This window comes from Gadus macrocephalus, chromosome 1, assembly GCF_031168955.1.
Source record: "Gadus macrocephalus chromosome 1, ASM3116895v1".
NCBI classification, from domain to species: Eukaryota; Metazoa; Chordata; class Actinopteri; order Gadiformes; family Gadidae; genus Gadus; species Gadus macrocephalus.
In genome coordinates, this window is record NC_082382.1 from 6142701 (window position 1) to 6163979 (window position 21279).

The 21279-nt window shown below is 46.7% G+C and overlaps 3 protein-coding genes across 4 annotated transcripts in view; all 3 read right to left on the minus strand.

The window, feature by feature from the left end:
• Window positions 1-30: 30 nt before the first annotated feature.
• On the minus strand, window positions 31-4283 carry tegt (testis enhanced gene transcript (BAX inhibitor 1)). Its single transcript, XM_060056276.1, has 10 exons — window positions 4131-4283; window positions 3393-3491; window positions 3184-3292; window positions 2500-2620; window positions 2238-2286; window positions 1893-1990; window positions 1549-1628; window positions 1368-1468; window positions 1037-1112; window positions 31-936 (listed from the first exon to the last, which is right to left on the minus strand). Exons 2-10 carry the CDS (start codon window positions 3446-3448, stop codon window positions 913-915), a joined length of 714 nt encoding a protein of 237 aa, XP_059912259.1. The 5' UTR covers window positions 3449-3491; window positions 4131-4283; the 3' UTR covers window positions 31-912.
• Window positions 4284-4915: 632 nt separating this feature from the next.
• Window positions 4916-12856, minus strand: ctdsp2 (CTD (carboxy-terminal domain, RNA polymerase II, polypeptide A) small phosphatase 2). 2 transcript variants are annotated; one of them, XM_060056202.1, is made up of 7 exons: window positions 12302-12834; window positions 9497-9672; window positions 8818-8916; window positions 8293-8349; window positions 7424-7516; window positions 6868-7053; window positions 4916-6472 (listed from the first exon to the last, which is right to left on the minus strand). In XM_060056202.1, exons 1-7 carry the CDS (start codon window positions 12360-12362, stop codon window positions 6347-6349), a joined length of 798 nt encoding a protein of 265 aa, XP_059912185.1. In that variant the 5' UTR covers window positions 12363-12834; the 3' UTR covers window positions 4916-6346. The 2 variants fall into 2 exon arrangements, 1 of the variants encoding a protein (XP_059912185.1); XR_009526537.1 differs by having other exon boundaries at window positions 6251-6472; window positions 6745-7053; window positions 12302-12856.
• A 1475-nt stretch (window positions 12857-14331) lies between these two features.
• The window catches only part of LOC132460796 (natural resistance-associated macrophage protein 2-like), an 18642-nt gene continuing 11694 nt past the window's right edge, over window positions 14332-21279 (minus strand). Inside the window, exons 10-17 of the mRNA XM_060055658.1 lie at window positions 20219-20377; window positions 20032-20118; window positions 19323-19442; window positions 18677-18826; window positions 16519-16592; window positions 16296-16449; window positions 15854-15985; window positions 14332-15119 (exon numbers count right to left, since the gene is read on the minus strand). Of these exons, the coding sequence (XP_059911641.1) occupies window positions 15878-15985; window positions 16296-16449; window positions 16519-16592; window positions 18677-18826; window positions 19323-19442; window positions 20032-20118; window positions 20219-20377 (852 nt within the window). The 3' untranslated portion in view covers window positions 14332-15119; window positions 15854-15877. The remainder of the gene's footprint in view (window positions 15120-15853; window positions 15986-16295; window positions 16450-16518; window positions 16593-18676; window positions 18827-19322; window positions 19443-20031; window positions 20119-20218; window positions 20378-21279) is intronic.

The window sequence follows — 21279 nt, forward strand, 5'->3', positions numbered from 1 at the left end:
TTATTACAAAATACACAACACACCCAAGAGTTGAGTTGATCACATTCAACAAAATTTATTTGAGCAAATGTATCAAATTATTTGATATAATAGTACATCAATAAAATAAATTCTTCACAGTATACAAACGTTCAAAATATTGTAAATGTTAACATCACATTTGGCAAACTAATTTCTAAAGAACATGTACTTCATTGAGGTTTTTTTTTAGACACATTTACATGAAGGAACAATCTGAATCATTGGCTTGTCCGCAGGAAAAATATGGACAGATGGCCATATCTCTCCTTACAGAAGCCAACATATCCAGGACCGCCGAGGCGGCCAACTGGGGGAATTAGCAAAAATGTGTGGATATTATTACAATTAGGCTTTGCTATTCTGGCTCTCCAAATATTAGACCACAAACAAAATGTGGGGGGGTAGTTTTAAGATCAACCTTTAGGTGGCAAGTGAATATACCATGGACTCCATGACTCCACTTCAAATTATGTACCGTGGAGGGGAGGGTGGCAACTAAATACTTGGATCAAATTACAGATAACTTCAAATAAAACAATGATCAGTCTCAGAAGCTCAAGTTACCTAGTGTCTTTTATAGTTACTTTGTGAAAATGTGTGTAGGTTTAGTGATGCTTCTGGGAGCCTCTGTGGGACAACAGCCCCCTCTACAGGCCAAGCGGGATCACTGCAGCATTAGTAATCTTCACAAGCAAGAAAGAACTAGCGTTCATTTACCACAAACTTACATTCAAACCTTATTGTAAGTCCAAAACCTAATTAAAGTTCAGCATTATAAGACCACATGGGAGTTAATTCAAGAAGTGAAGACAGAAATTGAAGCACCAGCAGCCCAGCGTAATGTGTCGAGTCTCAGATCCTCAGTGTGGAGCTCTACACGCCGGCCAGCCTCTACTTCTTCTCCTTCTTCTTTTCCTGATCAGAGAAGAACGTCACACAGTCAGCCACCAAGGCTTCATACGAGGACTGTGAATTCAGTGCTACAGGGAGAACCTTTGACAGAGGAATACTGTACCTTCTCGTTCATAGCGAGGAGGACCATCAGTTTCCTGAAGATTGTGACAAAGTCGAGGAACAAGTCCACGCAGTGCCTTCAAAGCAACAGAAGATACCGCCATTAGTTCAAAGGTTATCGTATTCAAACAAGCAAGACTAGGTTCTTCATAGGGATTTGCAACGCCAAGAATAGGAGGAAACTACATCATAGTGGCCAGCACTGAACAAACCAGTTTCTGCACCACAGATGGAATATTTCCTTCCCATCAGAGATCAGTTGAATAAGGAACTAGTTTGTCTTTGTTCTGGAAGCAAAGTGCTTTCCTTTCTATGTCACCAGCAGCACTCACCAGATGTAGTCCTTGTCTCCGTTCTCTGCCTTCTCAATGATGAGCTGAGTGTCGAACAGGACGAAGCCACACATGATGATCAGCCCCAGGTACATGTGGGCCTGCAGCAGAGAACAGGGAGGTTAGGGTCAGACCCTGTTCCACTGGAGGTCAGTCCCAACCAGGCCCGGCTCAACTTTACCTTGAACAGCAAGGCAGACCCCAGGAACATGTTCATGACCGACATGAGGAACAGGACTGACAAGCCGGACATCAGAGTACCTGAGAACAACACACAATATACAGGTCACAAAGAGGCTTAAAAAGGGTTGACACAGTGAGCTTCACTGGTCTCATCATAAAGAGACTTAAGACACAGTGAGCTTCACTGGTCTCCTCTTATAAGGAAGGGTTGACATAAGGCATCTTAAGCTGCGTTCCTTGTTCTTATTTTGTTGTTTGATTTGTTTTTCAAGAGTAGTATCTGAAAGAAGTCCACCTGAGGGAGCAGCGGTCATATGGAGCCTATTAACAGAGTTCACATACCTCCTAGGAAGAGATAGCTCCTTCTCTTGGCATAGAGTGCGCTGAGCGTGAAGCACAGGAAGATCATGGATGTCCCCAGGAACGCCGTCACGATGATGCTGAGGGTGGACACCACACAAAGGTTAGGCTCTGACCCCATCCCCTCGGGACCACTACGTCTCTGCTCCAGTCACAGCGGACAGGAGCACGTGTTCTGTTGACTAACATAGTTCCATAGGTAACGCGTGGACATTAAAACCGGGACTCAACGCTATAGCCCACAAAGCCCTCTGCGGCTGTATAGGACAGAGAATACATGGTCTGTTGGGTCATTTGCTATCCTGCTGGCCTTGGATTGCGGCCTACCTCGGATTGATGGCGATGACAAAGTCCATGGCGGGGCCAAGGCCAACACCTGGAGGGGAAGGCAAACAAGACATGAATCCAACACCTATACCCAGAATCCATCTAGTGACAGGAACCTACAATACACTTTGCAAGACAACTTTAAATATGCTCATGGGCTTCAAGATATTAAAAAAATAGAAAGCACAATGGACCAAAAACTTAATTGACTATGATAAATAATGGAGAAGATCCCGATGGTCCAAACCAAGCACAAGTTTACCTGTGAAGAAGGCAAAGCCGGCTAGGATGGCCAGTCTCTTCTTCTCCGTGTCAGAGTTGTGTGGAGTCATGGCCAGCCAGAACATCATTCCCAGAGAACCTAGCAGAGACAGCACGCCCCCCTGAGTAACACAGAGTAAGGCATGCAGTGAGACAGTGAATAAGTATCAGAGACAGAAGTATCAAGGCAAAGCATACACGACTTTGAGAGGTCTATCGACATTACAACCACTATTATAGCAACAACATCCACCACGTCGTTGCCACTTCCATTTAAAATGAACAACTTTCCCCTCAATGCACAAGCTTTGTTTTTTTTGTTCATTAGTAACTGACTGATTTTGGTTAAAGTTCCCCTATTTAAAATCCAGGTGCGAGTGCCCTGTGACCTCCCAGGTGAGTGCCCACCGGGATGTGTGCAGCAAAGATAAACTTACCAGCAGACTGTAGCCACTGGTAGGCTTATCTATCCCTTACATCACACTTGTGATGTCACAAAATCAAAAGGGCAGTGCAGACATGTAAATTTGTAATGGCTCATTACACTCACACCTGGTGGTGAAATAGGAGCCCTTTCAGTTCAGTAGAGATGTAGAGATTAACAGCCATTTTAAACATGGTTTCAGTCAAGGCCTTTAGGTCAGCATTGGGGAGACTGAGAACGGCTGTGTGGTCCAAACAGTACCTGAAAGAGACGAGTGACCACATGGACATAGGACCCGGCTGCAGCCACGAACATGCATACTGCCAGGCTGGAGTAGACGTTCTTCAGGTGCACCTGGGTAGAGTGGGAGCTGGAAACAAAAAGGAGAAAACAACGCGGTTGACATCATCATCTGAGGCGGTCCAATGTTAACACCGTCGTAGGGCAGAGTCGACAGGTTTCCATCTCACATTTGGGATAGTTTGAAGAGGGCGTCAAAGTTGATGTTTCGATCGAACACGTTCATCGTGGCTCCCGAGATGCTTGGTGATCTGCAGACCGTAAACCTTCTGGAGAGGGAGTAAAACACACAGGCTCAGAGCTCATGCAGCCTCGATAAACATTCGTTGACGCTAGATAATATGCCAAGGAATGCCTGTCACTAGATAACTCCACAGCACAGAGACTAAAGTACACTAAACAATGAGGCATTGAGATGATCATCAACCCAACGATAAGCCTCCAGCCGGCCTACTGATCCAGGGTAAGCACCGCGCTGAACAGAGCCAGACCAACATCTACTACGATAGAATGTTTCAGGCCTTCGTGGTAGCGAACTACAATTGACATGCTAGCCCCCAGTAAGCGCTAGCCTAGCTTGTTGTATCTGATTATTGCTATCATGCTAGCTCCCAGTTAGCGCTAGCTAGCTCCCAGTTAGCGCTAGCTAGCTAACCGTTAGCGCTAGCTAGCTAACAGTTAGCGCTAGCTAGCTAACAGTTAGCGCTAGCTAGCCCCCAGTTAGCGCTAGCTAGCCCCCAGTTAGCGCTAGCTAGCCCCCAGTTAGCGCGAGCTAGCCCGTCGTTGGCCAGCTGAACGTTTGTTGATCCGCTACAACATTCTCCTCCTCCGCCATTAGCCGGGAAAGGGGACCCGCCGCTAGGAATAACAGATCCACTACCGGACCGCGGAGTGGCCCTTTAGTTTACCTTTCTGTCCAACTCTCCGCAACTCGTCTTCTTCCTGGCTCCCTGCTGGCTGTTTTGTTTATTTCTACGTGTCACTCAGCGCCTCGTCGCTGACGCCACCACCCCGGCCCCGCCCACCACCTGATCGGAGTCTGGTCACCTGACTCGCGCTGCAACCAGTGTTGCCAGATTGGGCGGGAAAACGGGCCCAATCTGGCAATAGTGGCAGCTTCCCCCTTAACATACATACAGGACGTATGTGCTATTATCTAATAGCAGCATGGTGCCTTGGGACATTATTTAATAGAAGAATGGTGCCAAAGAATACTGACATGGGTAGGTGTAAACTTTTTACATGGAAAATGGCACTTCCGTCAACGTAATTTCATCCCCGAGTACACCTAAAATGGCTTCCGCAGCGCAGCGTTGTGATTGGTTGAAGAGCCTCATGGAGGCGCCGTGATGTGATTGGTTGAAGACCCTCTTGTAGGCGCTGGAATATTAATGTCCTAATTTGTTTACTTGTTACTTAAAATTACTATGCGCTGCAGTGTTTGCAGTGGTTATAAGTCTTGAAAGTAAATTAATGTAATTCATTGTAATGCAATCAGGTTTTAAACCAGTTTTTTTTCTCTCCTAAAATTGATAGAGAAGATACTTTCTTTGTATTTAGGTTTTTACTTTTCGTATTGTAATGGTTTAGGGGGAGGGGTAAATGTGTTATACAGTACAACTATCAACATCAATGATCAATGTTTTTTTGCCATTTGCAAGTCATACAAACTGCAGTTAGGGAAAAACATCAGTAAAATATAATCATCTTTTATTTGTACACTGTGTCATGAAGAATTAGCTTGAATTGGGTCTGATAGTACAAACATTCTTATTTTCAATCAACACTAAGTATAAGACAATTCAATCATTACCGTCTAAACAAAAATATTTGGCAGTTTATAATAAATGGTTACTATTTTTTTTAACATGCAGGCAATAGTTGTACAAATTGTATAGCCAAAGAATGTTTGTTGATATTTCTCGATAAGCAAAGCAATTCTCAGTGGAGAAAAGAGGAAAAATAATTTGGAGTTGAAAATGTGGTTTTGCTGCATAACTAAACAGGCTTCAGGAGAGTGGACTCAGGTTCGGCTGCACTCTGTCCTCCACAGCTTGCCCCTTCCTTTGACACGAGAGACTCCAAGGCACAAACACAACTGGATGGTCTAATACTGAACCACCAATAAAGTAGGCAATGGATCACAAGCCAAACCGTTCAGCAGTAAGAGGTACTGGACAATACGACGATTGGCCAATAAATACAGAAAAACGTTCATCAGATATGATATGTTCAAGTGTCGCACTGCGAGTAGCACAGCCTGTCACTTGATCTCCACAGTGCACTCCGCCTGCTCTACACTATCAGCACCAGGCACACCTGTCACTTTAGCACTGAATATAAAACAAGTGCAATATGGTTCAAATCATCAGAGACAAACATAAGGACAAATCATTCTTTACCTTGTTTAACAAATGTGGCTTTAATTCTATTAAGTCAGGAGCCACCGGCGAATTCCAGTGTGTCTGCTTTTAAATGGCCATAGCGTCATTCCAAAATATCCCATCAACTGTCCCTATGTTCCAACACTGCACCGTTATTGGAACTGGTATGATAAATAATCAACTTTATCACGTGTCCTATAGTTCTGTAGAAAATAAGGTAGAGTACAGTTTCGTGTTCCATTGCGGATTCACTCATCTAAATCACAACCTCTCCATTTACACGGGCAGTATGTCATTACCAGCTGTCTACAGTAAGAGGTATTGTCAATGTAATGGGTTGCATAGATAAACCACCTTTACTGTTCAAAAATAGATTTATATATAAAAAAAACTAGAAAAAAATAACAAAAGCTGTTGAAATAAAAAGTGAGCCAATGTATTTTTTTTGTTCCTTAAAAAAGGCACAACGATACAAAAACATCCCAGGGTAAAGTCAGGGACGGCAAAATAACTACTTAGATACAATCACTGGAGCGATTGTTTTCAAACTACTTTGGTGGCCGTTTCCAAATCTCTCTGCTTTCAAATAGTGGCTAACACGTGCTAGGCCCCATGTGCAGAAAGACTCAAGATACATGTCCATGTTTGGTGCAATGTTTTAAAAGATTAACAAGAGGCTCGGAAAGCACCAGATCCCCATTGGTACCAGGGGGCTGTAACGTGGGCAGACCACAGCAGATCTACGGCCCTCGGAGCTGGTCCAGACGGGTGTAAACGTTGTCCGCTTGACTCAGGTCCTCAAACACGGGAAGAAGGTTGAGGAGCTCAACGTCGTCCACATCGTCGAACCACGACAGCACCGGCACCTAGGCATAAGCAAAAGAATCAAACCTAGAACCTTTCTAGTCCACCTAGGCAGGCATGAGCAACAGAATCAGATCTTTAACCTTTCTTATCCAACTGGAACCAGATCTCATGGCTAACACATAGATCAACGTCTCAATTTGTGAAATGTATAATCTTCTAACTAATTACCACTGATGTTAATATGAGACAATGAGACGATTTGCAATACCGTCATTGAAGGTACATTAAAAAGCATCTATCTTCTAAAAAGTCAGTCAAAACAAATACATACAGCAATTTTATTCACTTATTTTTACAATAAGTCTGAATCAACGCCTAGTCCTCATGTAGTCGGAGCAGTAAAGTGTGGCCCTCGTTAGGTCTGCAGTGTGTGCGTGGACGGCAGGGGCCTCACAGCGTTCTCCGGGTGGAAGATGTAGGAGGCCGGGGAGTTGTCCAGGATGAGGGTCTTCCTCAGGTCCCGGCCGAGCCGGCTCAGGTCCTTCACATAGCAGCCCTGGTGGAAGACGCAGGACTCCCGGAACAGACGGGCCCGGAACACACTGCCCTGATCCAGCAGGTCAGTCACTGGGTCCGCATACTACCCAGAGGCCCGGGAGGGGGGGGGGGGAAGACATGAACTAACGCTTAAAGAGTAACCAAACACTCTGAATAAATACCAACCGCAGTGCCAGCTCAGGCCAACCTCTGCTTATTGCTATTTAGGATTGGCTTAAATTGGTGGCATGACCTGTGGCTAATTTAAGCCCCACAGCATAACCTGTGTTAGGGACTGTGTCATGTTTGGTTCATCTTTTATAGCAATACATAGGCAACTACTCAGAGGACCCGAAGCACGGGAAGCATCTAAGAGGTAGCAACAGGAAGAGGATCAAACATAGCGTCACACATTAAGCCAGGGCGTCAGGAAACAAAAATGTGATGTGTGACGCTAGGCCGATTCTAAATACCTTAGCAAGGCTGGCTGTGAACAGCACACACTCAAACAGCTCCCCCATCCTCTGCAAGAACTCATCCACGTAGGGCCGCTTCAGGACGTAGACCTCCAGGAGACAAAACGGCTTTCTGATCACGATCTGATCCGTTAGTGACATGCTATTTCCCCAAGGAATATGGGGATAAAAATACATTATCTATTGAATTGATTGTCATAACCACGAAACAGATAAGAGTCATTATTTATAATACTTTATAAATGTTCCTATAAATACTTTATAATACTTGCAATACTTTGGATGTAGACAAATATGGAAAGAGTAACATTTGGGGAAGAAGAGAACAGTAGTACTGAGCCCCCTCGCCTAGGCTAACCCCTCTCCGAGCCCTCCTCTCTCAGCTCCTCCGCTGCCAGGTACCATTTCCTGAAACAAGTAATCAAAAATAGGCCGTGCGGTTGTGAACCAGCCTATCCTGGATTACTTGAACCAAGCCATGGCCAAAAAAAGATGAGTCCGTCCCAGCTCAAGAGGTTACAAGGATTCATGTTTCAGAGACTGAAGTGCTTCTCCACATGTCAAACGGTCGTCCACTCTATACACAAATCGAATCACTTAAAATAATCTGATTATATTAGCCCAATTGGCATACATAAAATCTATTTTCAATTTTCGAAGCCACACAAAAAAAAAGACAAAGTGAGTGATTTCCTTTGGGCCTCTCAGCCTTTATTCAAGTCCCCACATGGCCAGCAGGGGGCGCCACGCAGCCACCATAACAACGCTGATCCCTGAACCGCCAAGCACAACCAACACACGCCCACAATAGACCTTATACCTTATACCCAGGCAGACGCACAACAAGGACAGACGTTAGGGCTTACCTGGTGGGTGGTCCCTTCTATCTCCACTGGCACGATGAAGTCTGCGTTGCTAATGGGCTGTGGAGGGAGCGCAGGGAGGAGGTCAGCATGTGTACATTCATGGCGTTACATAACGAGTGAGAGAGTGAACACTCTCTGAACCAGGCTTGCTGCGCTGACGCCATAGCTCACAGGCCCTGGCCTACATACACAGAATGGACTTCACTCACGGCCCCAAACATCTTTCACCATGTCCTGGCCGCAGTAAGAGCACAGATCCTTAAAACGGGTTGACTAACAATATGGGGCCGCTGCCTCAACGTCAACAACTGCCTTTAACTAAAAGCTCAAAGCCAATTTAAATAAGTTGGATTCTTGCACAGACTTACAGGCCAACACTGTAGACAGCGTTCTAACACGGTGTGTAAATCAACTTTGAGTGTTGCAATCAGCGGGGCTAGAGAACTGGAATGCCGAGAGAGTAGCACAACAGAGGAACCTGTTCTGGGGCCGAGTTATGCTGTGTTAGTGTGGAGGAGCAGATACCTTGAATGAGCTGTGGACCAGGGTCTCATCCAGGTCTATGACCACGCAGATCTTTCCCTGGTCCTGGGGATCCAACTCAGGCAGTAGGCTGCCCTCATCCTGGGAAGAGGAGACAGAAAGACACACACACGTCGTATGAATATTGACCAAAAAGAAAATACATGACATTATGATGGAGGCAAACAATAGCTAAAAGTGCCTAAATCTTCTGCTTCCTGTTGGCTGCTGTTGCCAGAGGGCAGGCCGCGCATGAACAAACACGGCCTCTGGTTAAAACTGGCCTTTAAAAGGAGTCTAGACCTCACATCTAAACACAGATCACCTTCCTCCCAACTCAGCCAATACAGCTAGGCCTGAGAGTCAAACTATTGGATCTTCAAATGCGAGCATCACATTCATTCTTTATCTCCAAATAGTTAAGTGCTCCGTGTGTACAGGTAGAGGTTGAGGTAAAAGAAACATTTAATAAAGTTGATTCAAATGTCTATAGTGATGGCCTTTCTGTTTTCATGGTCAAGTGACTCGAAGTACTGTTTTGGTCAATTTTTTTGTTACATTTAAATTAAGACTTCTCAAACACAGACACAATTAACCACACTGGGTTGGCTAGTTGTAAATCAAGCTCTTAGACCGCCTTCCAGCGCTGTACATCACTGCGTGCGTGTATATAGTGCGTTACCTTGACAACTGTCCCATTTTCCTGCGACCCCAGCAAGGCATGCTGGGAGGAGGGTGGAGGCGGTGGCGGTGGAGGGGGTGGCAGTTTGGGGCCATCCTGCGCTTTGAGGCAGCAGAAGAGCGCCTTAAAGATGTTACAGCTCTTTGGCTGCTTGAGAGAGGAGCGGCTCACCGCGCCTGGTGGGGGAGGCAGAGAGGGAGGCTGGTGTGAGCAAGCAGACGGGAACAGTACACAGCAAACAGCACGTGTTGAGTGTGCACACGCTACAACACAGGGCCTTCTGCTCGGACAGAGCCAATCACCTTGGACCTCACACCCCCACACGGAGCCATCCCACTACGGCGGACCGACCACGTCCCACCACAGCGTACGGCCACTAGGCCTGTACAAATGAATCCACCGTATGGATTCCCTTGACAACAATAATCACCATGTGATCAGCCCCCCCCCCCCCCCCCCCCCCCCCCTAAAGGCAGTACACCCATCCTTCTACAGGGAGGCCCAAGCCTGCACAAGAAATCTGGTTTTAATGAGCCCGACTCCGCTGCTGCTGCTGTTGCTGCTGCTGGAAATGGCTGGTACACGTTATATAATCACAGAGGGCGGGAAAACCCACACTACTCTTTTTTTTTCCCTCCAGCGGTAGGCTACCTTTAGCAGAAAAACACAGGGCGAAGGCATTCTAACCATGTCAAGCTCCCAAGACACTTGGAGGCAGATGGCCTGCAGGCTGAAAGGAGCCGGGGGGGGGGGGGGGGGGGGGGGGGGGGGGGAGACGGGGAGCTGGTCACACCTCGCTGCTCTCTGATCAGCCAGAGTAAAGACCTTCTCCACCACAGAGCGAGACCTGCCAGAGGTCTTGGGGAGACCTGCCAGAGGTCTTGGGGAGACCAGCGAGAGGTGAGAGTTCTTGGGGAGACAGACAGAGGTCTTGGAGAGACCAGCAAGAGGTCTTGGAGAGACCAGCAGCGGGAGTTCTGGGAGAGACCAGGGAGAGGTCTGGGCGAGACCAACGAGAGGTCTTGGAGAGACCCGTGAGAGGTCTTGAAAAGACCAGTGAGAGGTCTTGGAGAGACCAACGAGAGGTCTTGGAGAGACCAGTGAGAGGTCTTGGAGAGAAGGACGCTGGAGGCACTAAGAGTTTAGTGGGAGTACTTGCTAATTAAGGCAAAATGCAAATAGGCATTCCAATTAATAGCACAAAACAACTGGTGACACAAGGCTGAGAAAGTGGGAAAACACTATTCAGTTTAAAATGTACAGATAACGATGGTTGGGTTTTTTTTCACTCGAAAAGGTATAATGCAGCCGCTGCTCGTTAGGCAGGATGAGCACGGACCCTGATGTGGTCAACACACGGACACTGACACAAGTCACGATGAGCACGGACCCTGATGTGGTAAACACACGGACACTGACACAAGGCAAGCTTTCGGAGGAAAAGTAACAGCTACTGCAGCAAATGCGTTTCCAAATATGTGTATTTAAATCTGAGTCTCACTGGCGTGATTACTGCAAGTGCTGAACCAGTGCCTTCCGCACAGGGATACGCTCTATGGCCTATTTACTGAAAGGGGGCAAGTTCAACAGTCGGAGTCTTTTCCTATTTGCTTTTTTCTCCCCACAGATATAACTCATTTAAATTGAAAAACAAGCGTAAAGGTGAATCCAAGGCTGCAACACGCACCACAGCCGTTCTAACGATGGCAATAAGACTGCGTTCTTCGTGGTCGGGAACCAGGAATCTTCAGAGCTCCAGCGGGACGGAGGAGGGCGTGTGTGGAGGGGTGGAGGGTGGAGGGGTGGAGTGCATTCCTCCGTCAGTACCGCGGCCCCTGGGCCGAGCCAACACGGCTCTACACCTCTCAGACGACGGCCCGTTTACCCAGTACCTCTTCAAACACACCTTTATCTCCTTCCGTGTGCATTGTTAACCTTATTGGCATGTGCTTAATTTGTTTAACCAAGCAACGTACGAGTAGAAAGGTTTGAATATTGCGGTAGAACTGGCACTACTTTATTGTCCTCCGACCGCCGCGCACTGATCTGCCGCTCCTCCGAGCATGTGAGCAGAACAACATGTTGTGTTCTCTAGTCCTGGTAGGAGGACTAGTAGTAGGACTGATCAACACAACATGGTTCGCCGCATATCTTGGTCGGGCCTCCGTTGGAACACATTTGGATAATAAATCCAGATAACTCTATTTTTAAATAATAATAATACGCTTCGATGTTGTGATAGTAGAGTAGCTATGGGAGACCAAGCGAAGAGCTCGGCGGCAACCTGAAGGCCTACCTGGTTCAATGAGAAGAATAACTGCTGGTTTTTAGTGTTTTGGAGTCCTTTACATCAGTACCCTGGTCCTCATGAGGATCAGCGTGGGGCCCCTGAAGGCCCGTGGTCCTCTTGAGGATCAGAGTGGTACCTAGGGCACCTGGTCCTCTCAGATTGGTACCGTGGGGCTCCTGGTCCACTCAGAGTGGTAACGTGGGGCCCCTAGAGGCCCCTGTTCATTACGCTGGACGTATTTTGATTCCTCGATGGCTTGAGTCCTGCTTCAATATTATTAATTACTTAATTGTGGAGCTCGTTAAGAGTCGGATCAGCCAGTGACTGCGCGAGGTGCGCGGTGGGCGGTGCGCGAGGTGCGCGTTGGGAGGTGCGCGCGGCCCGACGCCCGCAGCGCTCAACTGTCACATTGACGCACTGTTTTGGATCAGATTGTATTTAATAATGCAATTGTTGCGAGCAAATTAAGAGGATTTCAACTATTCATATGTATATACTATTACGCGGCGTTTTACCTGTTTTCGGCGACACTTGGACGTCTTCTTTCTGCACTTGAGTGATAATAGAACTTTCCATCTGACAATCACAGAGCCCTCGAAGTCAAATCCTGTCCCCGACCCCCGACGAGCCTTCATCAGGGACTGAGGAGTCACTCAGTCAGACCACTGTCATCCGTCCCACACTGTCCCCGAGGGTCCGCGGGAGGGCTGGGCTCCGGGACGGTTTTCTGGGGCTCGGCTTCGGGACGGGGTTCTGGGGCTGGGCTCCGGGTCGGGTTCTTTCGGCTATCGGTCCTATGGTCCTCTGTCGTCCTGTCCTGTATTGTAGATCAGGTATGTTGTTGATCGTAGGACTAGTGTAGAACCTCGCCGAAGCTCAACAACATGGAGAACCAGGCGGGGAGGAAAACAACCGAGGAAATGGGGCACGACGGTTTCAAGGTCCCCTTACTACAGATAAACAACCTCGCCAAAAACGCAAAAGAGGATGTAGAAAAAAAAAAAAAAACATTCAAACGATGATATTTTCCAAGGCAAACAGTAACCACGATCATTTTAGTATTCAGAAATAGTTACAATTTTAATCGCGGCTTTGTTTTCGTTCATTTGGACTCTATGGGCGCCTCGAAACAGTCCCTCTTTCCGGATTGGTCGGTTGGAAAGTGGGCGTTGCGAAAGGCATTCTTCTTTCTGCACGCGCCACACTAAACACATTCCAGCGCTGCTCTTTAGTATGATGATCAGAACCTCCCCCATCAGGACCCAGAAGGTCTCAGCATAACTAGAGAACCTCCATCAGGTCCAGAAGGTCTCAGCATAACTAGAGAACCTCCATCAGGTCTAGAAGGTCTCAGCATAACTAGAGAACCTCCTCCATCTGGACCCAGAAGGTCGCAGCATAACGAGAGAACCTCCATCAGGTCCAGAAGGTCTCAGCATAGCGAGAGAACCTCCATCAGGTCCAGAAGGTCTCATCATACGGTGTGTTATGCTGAGATGCTGTTATGCTTATGACAGTTAGTCTTATAGCCTAATTAAAGCAGCAGGAATCAATGTAATCACTTCAATGCCATAGTAGTGTTTTCCACTCTTCTGTAAATCTAGTGGGCATGTGCTTTACTAGTCTCACCATGAACCAGGCCTCTTCCGGGCGCCTTTAGCCTCTGTGGCTATTTAGAGGTTCAAGAGAAGGCGTGTCATATATTTTCTGTCAAGATAACCACAACTTTATTCAACCGTTTTTTATTTGGGTTAATTTGTCCCTGTTCCTCAATTCTGGCTCAAGCTCTACTGCCTGTGCTGTGTAGGACGGAAGACGCTGAGATGATGTCTCCTAGCCCTACCGTCAAGCTGTGGTTCTGAGCAGGCCTACTGCCTCTCTGAGCGTTAATGGATTTCTGGACATTTGGATTTAATGCGGAACAAAAAATCTAAATAGGTCTACTTTATGAAATATGCCTTTACAACACAAACCAAGAGTGGACACATTTAAAGCCCTACTTCAGTGTGAGCGTGTTAGAAAAGTGTGAGCATCCAATAATACGTGGTGACTGTTGACCCTTCCAAGGAAACCTAGTGTCATACTTCAGTCCACCAGTGGAAACAGAACAAGATGCTCCGGCTGTTTGCCGGAGCAAACATTCCCAAGTAGACTAACTAAATTAGCTAAGTGGAACTAGGTAAAAACGTTTCCTTTTTTTATTGGACCAATAAAGATTTGTTCACTTAAATTTGCCCCTCTATTTTGAAATTGGACATTTCAGAGACAGAGACGGAGCGAAATGCATTTGAGTGAACCAGAAATACAGGGCAGAGCTCTCTGTTTAATGCTCCTAGGCCTACCAGGTAAAGGGAGAGATCCAATGGTGTCCTGTGTGAGAATCTGCTGAAACACGTTACTGGTTGTTTCATCAATCAAAGGTACTCATGCATAGGGCTTTTCCTGGCATCTCTTATGATAAGGCCTGAAGTGAACTGAGATAAGCCATTTAAAAAAAAAAAAACAGTATCACAGGAAGGTGCAATAACATAACAATTCCCTTGTGGTGCAATTAGACACACTCTTTTATTTTACAATATTTACAATTCCATGTCTTCCAACTTGTGAACTATCACATACGTGAGTTACGATAAATACCATATCTTTCTGTATTCTAACATCAATATAGCGTACAAACAAATCCATCAAAAAAAATATTTCACACCATTGGGGTCACAGCTATAAATAATCAACAAAACACATCTTAGAAATGAAAACCAGAATTACCTACATTAACACATAAACAGAATTAGACATAAAACAAAAATGACCACATTAACACACATTTTGATGTAGGACGTATGTATTTTTTATGCTAGACATAAAAGACGACTAAATATTATGGCATACAGTACAATGATAGTCTACATAAAATAAAAATTCATAAAAATGGGTGATTGGAGTTCACTTACCCAAGATTATAACAACAATGTTTGACAGAAACTGAACTGTGGACCATAAGACCGATCTGATGCAAAGTAATCGATTTGCACTGATGCATGACTTCGTGCAGCGTGACAGAAGATGTTTAGGGGCGGGGGACATCGGTAGACAAACCGTCCATGGAGCTGGCGGCGTGGTTCTGTGTTCCTAGTTCTCCATCATGTCCGGTGTTTATTTACAGCCCCACGCCCTTCATCCACAACACACTTCCCCTCATGGCCCCCGGCTGTGGAGTCGTCCCCCTGCACTGCGGAGCCTTAAGTATGGCTGGGCTTCAGGGTCTGTATCACGTGACCTCTGACGGGCCTCTGCCAGGGCTGTGTTTCCAGGAAAGGGGCCCTCGTTGACAGGCTGTGGGGCCGAGCAGGGAGACATTGGCTCATTGAGAAAAACAAAAACAGCAACGGGAGGCGGGAAGGCTCTCCCCCCTCTTACATAACTCTGTCTCCAAGACTCCTCAGCCACAATGTACAGAAAGCGGCCTGCCCTTCCTCCTCCGGCCCTCCAGCCTGGAGCCGAAGCCCGCCAGCGGCCGCTTGCACAATGGAGGCCGCTCAATCGTGAGACGGCTTCAACAGCACTCCTAGAGCCGACGGGCTCGCTGGGTTTGCAACACCACTGCAGTGCAACTATGTGAAACACGCGACAACATGATGCAACACGTCACGCCATCTGATGTGTGCTGTATTCATTACAGCACTGTTCTGCGTTATAGACTTCTGTTAGTGCCATGAAAACCTTTCTAGAGTATTTTAGTTGACATTGCCCCCTTGTGGTGGAAAAACAAATAGGACGTATGGAATTAACATACTGTATATTTAAATAGGCCTACTTAATGTGGGCCCTGCATACACGCTTGTCACATTTTATGTGGAGTTGAAAAGCAGCTAATGGAGGCTATATAGTGTAGCCTACCTGGATATTGGTGTTCATTCAATGCTTTAACATTGCTCAATGTATTTCCTATAATTAGATAATATAGATATATATTTAGTAATATCAGATATTAAATAATTAGCATTGAAATGAACCAATATAGTTTATGCATAACATAAGACTCAGGTAGAGCACGCTGCCCTCTGTACCGTAGGGTGAGGGTGACGGGACTGTCAGGAGTCAGCCTCTCCTGGCTGCTCGATGAGGACGGTGGTGTCGGTCCTGTCCTGGGAGCAGGGGTACAGACCGGACATGCCCAGGGCAATCAGACACAGCCAGGTCTGCAGCGTGGGTGTGGGAGGGCAGGGGGTTAAAACAGAATCTTAAAGGCCGTTATGGGTTGACACAGTTATGTCATGGGTCATGTGACGCATGAGGTCTACCGGTTTGCAAAGTGTTTTGTCTTTCCTTAATAAATAATTAAAAGACCAAAATGTAGTGTAAAAATATGCATCCACGCTATTTCACATGGATAGTCTTTCTTCAAACACATCCCTGCCTCTTTATTGTCGAGGCCGACCCCACCTCCAGTGACTGACGCCTGAGCAAACGCTCCACCGAAAGGCTTACGGGAAAGAGATTCACACTGACCAGGTAGCCGACGAACGCCAGGTAGGTGATGGAGAGGAGCGAGGCCACGGCGTAGAGCCACGCGCTGTTGAGCGCGCTGACGTACACCACCACCAGGTACATGTTGATGCAGCACACGCCCAGAATCAGGATCCCGCCGCCGGCCTTCAGCAGCCTGGGAGGAGTGGTCCGTTAGAGTCGGCCCCGCAGAACACAGCGGCACCAGAGGAGAGCAGAGGCTTACCGTCCGTTGGCGAAGTCGCCCATCAGCGCCGGCATGCTGGTGAAGGTCAGGATGGGGATGAGGGCAAAGGGCAGCTGGGGGCAGGAAGCAGAAGGCACGAATGTTAGGTCAGGGAGGTGTATCCTTACTGCCACCAAGCTGCCGCAAACACTGAGCCGTTGAGCAGACGCTATGAGGTGTAGGGGGCGTAGCACCTTCTCCATGCAGGCAACACACCGTAAAACAGAAAGACCAAAACACAATAGAAGGACAAACAGTACCATTTGAAGCAATAAATTAATAGGAATGGAGATGGTGCAGTGTTAAATAAAATTAAAGTGCAACGGAGTCCAAGTTTAAGAGTTATTTAGGAGGGCTATTGCTTAGGGGAAAAAACTGTGGAGGTGACGTGATGTTTTGGACATAATAGCCCTGTACCGCCGTCCAGAGGGGAGAAGATTAAACAGGCTATCGACAGGATGGGAGGGGTCAGCCACAGTCTTCACAGCTCGGCTAATGGTCCTGGAGCTGTGGAGGTCCATGATGGGGGGCAGGGGGCAGCCGGTGATCCGCTCTGCCGCCCAGGCGACTCTTTGTAGCCTGGCCTTTGCGCGGGCTGACGCAGAGGCAAACCAGGCCGTGATGGAGGATGTTAGCACACTCTCAATGACCGCTCTGTAGAATTGTACAATGACGGGGGCACTGAGCGGTAGTCCTTTCAGGCGGCGGAGGAAAAACAGGCGCTGCTGGCCTTTCTTCACTTGTGGGGAGATGTTATTGTCCCGTTTGAGTGTGTTTGAGATGGTTGCGCCCAGGAACTTAAAGTGCTCTACCACAATAACGGATGAGTTGTTAATGACCAGAGGAGGAAGAATCGGGGCAACAACAGTATACATCTGCTCTATGGGTCACATCCGCTGAGATCAAAACGATAAAAAAGTTGTCATTATTGTGGTTATAATCATGACATAGGGCGCATGGCGGTCAGCGATGGCGAGTCATGGGATTCTGAGGACACTGGGATCAGAAAACAAACCACCGGATATCAGAGAGGACAGATAGACTACCTAGCGTTATATAGCCTACCGTTGAGGCTTTCAATGGATGTGCCTCCGTAGATCTCAGTTCTATAGACCTCATTTCTGTTTACCTCAGTTCTATAGACCTCATTTCTGTTTACCTCAGTTCTATAGACCTCAGTTCTATAGATCTCAGTTCTGTAGATCTCAGTTCTGTAGACCTCCATTATGTAGACCTCAGTTCTGTAGATCTCAGTTCTGTAGACCTCCATTATGTAGACCTCAGTTCTGTAGATCTCAGTTCTGTAGACCTCAGTTCTGTAGACCTCAGTTCTCTAGTCCTCAGTTCTCTAGTCCTCAGTTCTGTAGACCTCCATTATGTAGACCTAATTTCTGTTGACCTCAGTTCTATAGACCTCAGTTCTCTAGATTTTATTTGGGTCGCCAAATAAATGTGCAGAATTTCTTTCACTTCTTTATTGATTTTTTATTTTGAAGTTTTTATCCTTTTTAATATAGAGCAAGACAGGGAGGTATGGGAGAGGGAGGGGAAGACATGCTTATGTTACCTTATGTGGTTAACAAATTTACTGTTGACTGTTCGAATTGATTGATTGTTTGATGACAACAGCTGCACTTAAACACAAGCCTACCTGTTTTGCATGAGCATTCAAAAAAACGTTCAACGAGAAGCATTCTGGGTAATGAATGTTCGTGATAATTCTGATAATTTTACTCATAACATTGAATCTAGTATGAAAGCCTAGCGTACATTGTGTATGTTTTACGGATGAGAGGAAATAAAAACAATGAGATATCCTGTTGAACCCGCCTAAATGCATTTACTTGGTCTCACTTAGGAATAATACACATTTAACAGGCGCATTATGTTTTCAATAAAACCTGCATAAAACAAAGTTGTGCTTTATCTCCTCGATAGGGCTGGTTTAAGATCATTTATAAGGTGATGGGGAAATGGCTCGAACTGATTAGGTCCTAACGAGGTGGTTCTAACGAATATCCTCTGAAACTCACCATGAGTAAATAAGCCGGAGCAGAGGGTGGTGGTGTTTTAGATCGACGCGGGCAATGGGGACATTCTCCCTGCCAACAAGAGACAGAGCTCTGTCTGCCACCATGGGCCCAGGGCGCGGTCTCACCTGTATGCTCTGGAGGACGTTCAGGAAGTCGTTCATTCCCGTCAGGCGATGGACGTCCTGGAAGACGGCCACCAGCAGGGTGGGGGTGAGGGCCAGGGAGCGGGTCAGCAGGACCCGGGCGAAACGCGACCAGCGCAGGTCCAGGAAGCCCTGGGGGGGGGGGCACCGTGTCACCGTCAGAGAGAGGAGGTCTCTGGTCTGAGGCACCCTGTCACCATGACAACATGTCACCCTGTCACCATGTCACCCTGTCACCATGTCAACATGTGGCCCTGTCACCCTGTCACCATGTCACCCTGTCACAATGTCACCCTGTCACCATGTCACCCTGTCACCCTGTCACCATGTGGCCTTGTCACCCTGTCATCATGTCACCCTGTCATCATGTCACCCTGTCACCCTGTCACCATGTGGCCCTGTCACCCTGTCACCATGTCACCCTGTCACCCTGTCACCCTGTCACCATGTCACCCTGTCACCATGTCACCCTGTCACCCTGTCACCCTGTCACCCTGTCACCATGTCACCATGTCACCCTGTCACCCTGTCACCATGTCACCCTGTCACCCTGTCACCATGTTACCCTGTCACCCTGTCACCATGTGGCCCTGTCACCCTGTCACCCTGTCACCATGACTCCTCATACCTCCATGACAAACTGGCCAGAGTAGGTCCCAGTCATGGTGGAGCTCTGGCCCGCTGCCAGGATGCCCACAGCCCATATGTAGAGCGCTGCGGAGCCGAAGAAACAGCCCAGCACCACACCCTGCAACACACACACAGAGGTCACACCACACACCCTCTCCTGATAGATTTCCCACCGGGGACTCTGTAGCTCTGGGGTTCACAACCTTTATTGTTCCAAGGGCTGACCATATGCATAAGAAAATTTGGAGGGCCGATCGTCAATGCCTTAATTATAAGGTGCATCAATTATTAAGCTGTTAAACTGTTTTTCAAGATGGTTTGTTGGTCATATTCACAGTAATTAAAGCAACAGCAATAAAATGCTTGCGTATCAGACTGCCTTCAACAATGCAATAATATAAAATTACACAATTAAAAAGAGAAACACAAGAAAAGTCACCTGAGTCTTCAATAAACACAAAAGCAGTGCAAAAACACAGTGCAAAAACACATTTACAGTGGTAGTTGCATATTATGAAATAGGATGCAAAGGCTAATTGTATGAATTGAATATACCAATATTTAAAGGACAACTCACAAAGTCTCTGTGTTGGAGGAAATAACAAGACTCGTATAGCCTAAGTTATAAAATATATATATTTTTTATTATTTCTGGAAATATTTCAAGGCCTGGTTTTAAAGGGGTTGGGTTCACTGCTGTAGCTTACCCCTTTGTAGATGTCCACCTGTAGGGTCTGGTTGTCCACCGGGAAGAGGTGGGCGTGGGGGCTTCCAGTCGCATTGCAGACATTGTGCTGGGAGGAGATAATATTGCGGTCATAATAAGGGTAGAAAATGGTGATGCATGAACATATGGTCAGAGTTCACCGCCTCCCTGCAGCGTGTGTCACTCACCACCTCTGCGTTGGTGCGTCCGTAAAAGGCCTCAGCAAAGACCGCCACCACAAACACGTTGATCAGGAAGGAGACGAACAGCGCCATGGACGACTCGATGAAGAAGTACTTGTTGGCCTCTTTAACGTCCTTCTTGCTGGACCGATCCACCTCCCTGGACTGGGGTTATTCTATCTTGTTATATTTATTCAGGTGTTAAACACAAATTGTTTTTATCCAAAAAGGTGAAGTCTCATTGAGATATTGAAATCAATTTTACAAGGGAGCCCTGGGTCAACAAATATGCAAATTACAACCGAAACATTGATGACAAGACATACTAATAAGGACAAAAATAACAAAGATGAAAGACATGATGACAAGCCAGGCTAACAAACAAGACTAACGTAAGGAAGCCAGTGACGCAGCAAAACAAAACAACTTACAGATAGTACATGTGAAAACTATTTAAAAATGAAAGGGGTCATTGGAAACATGTGCACTGTTCTGATTTGGATTGTTTTAGTAATTGTCTAAAATGTCCCAATGGGATAAAAACAGAAACTTTTTGGAGCACATTCCAACACCAAGGAACAGCATAACTAAAAGCGGTCCTATCAGTTGTTGCCATTTTGTGCATGACATATGGCAAATTATAATGTTTGTGTTTTTGTGTGTGGCACGCATGCCTATGTTTGACACAGGGGTAGGGGTGAACTTAAATTTGTGTGCCAATAATGTGTGTGTACAGGTATGTTTGTGTGTGTGTGTGTGTGTGTGTGTGTGTGTGTGTGTGTGTGTCTGTGTGTGTGTGTGTGTGTGTGTGTGTGTGTGTGTGTGTGTGTGTGTATGTATGTGTGTGTACATGTATGTGCATGTGTGTGTGTGTGTGTGTGTACAAGTATGTCTGTGTGCGTGTGCATGTGCATGTGCGTGTGTGTGTGTGTGTGTTTTTGTATGTGTGTGTGTGTGTGTGTGTGTGTGTGTATGTGCGTTTGTGTGTACATGTATATGTGTGTGTGTGTGTGTGTGTGTGTGTGTGTGTGTGTGTGTGTGTGTGTGTGTGTGTGTGTGTGTGTGTG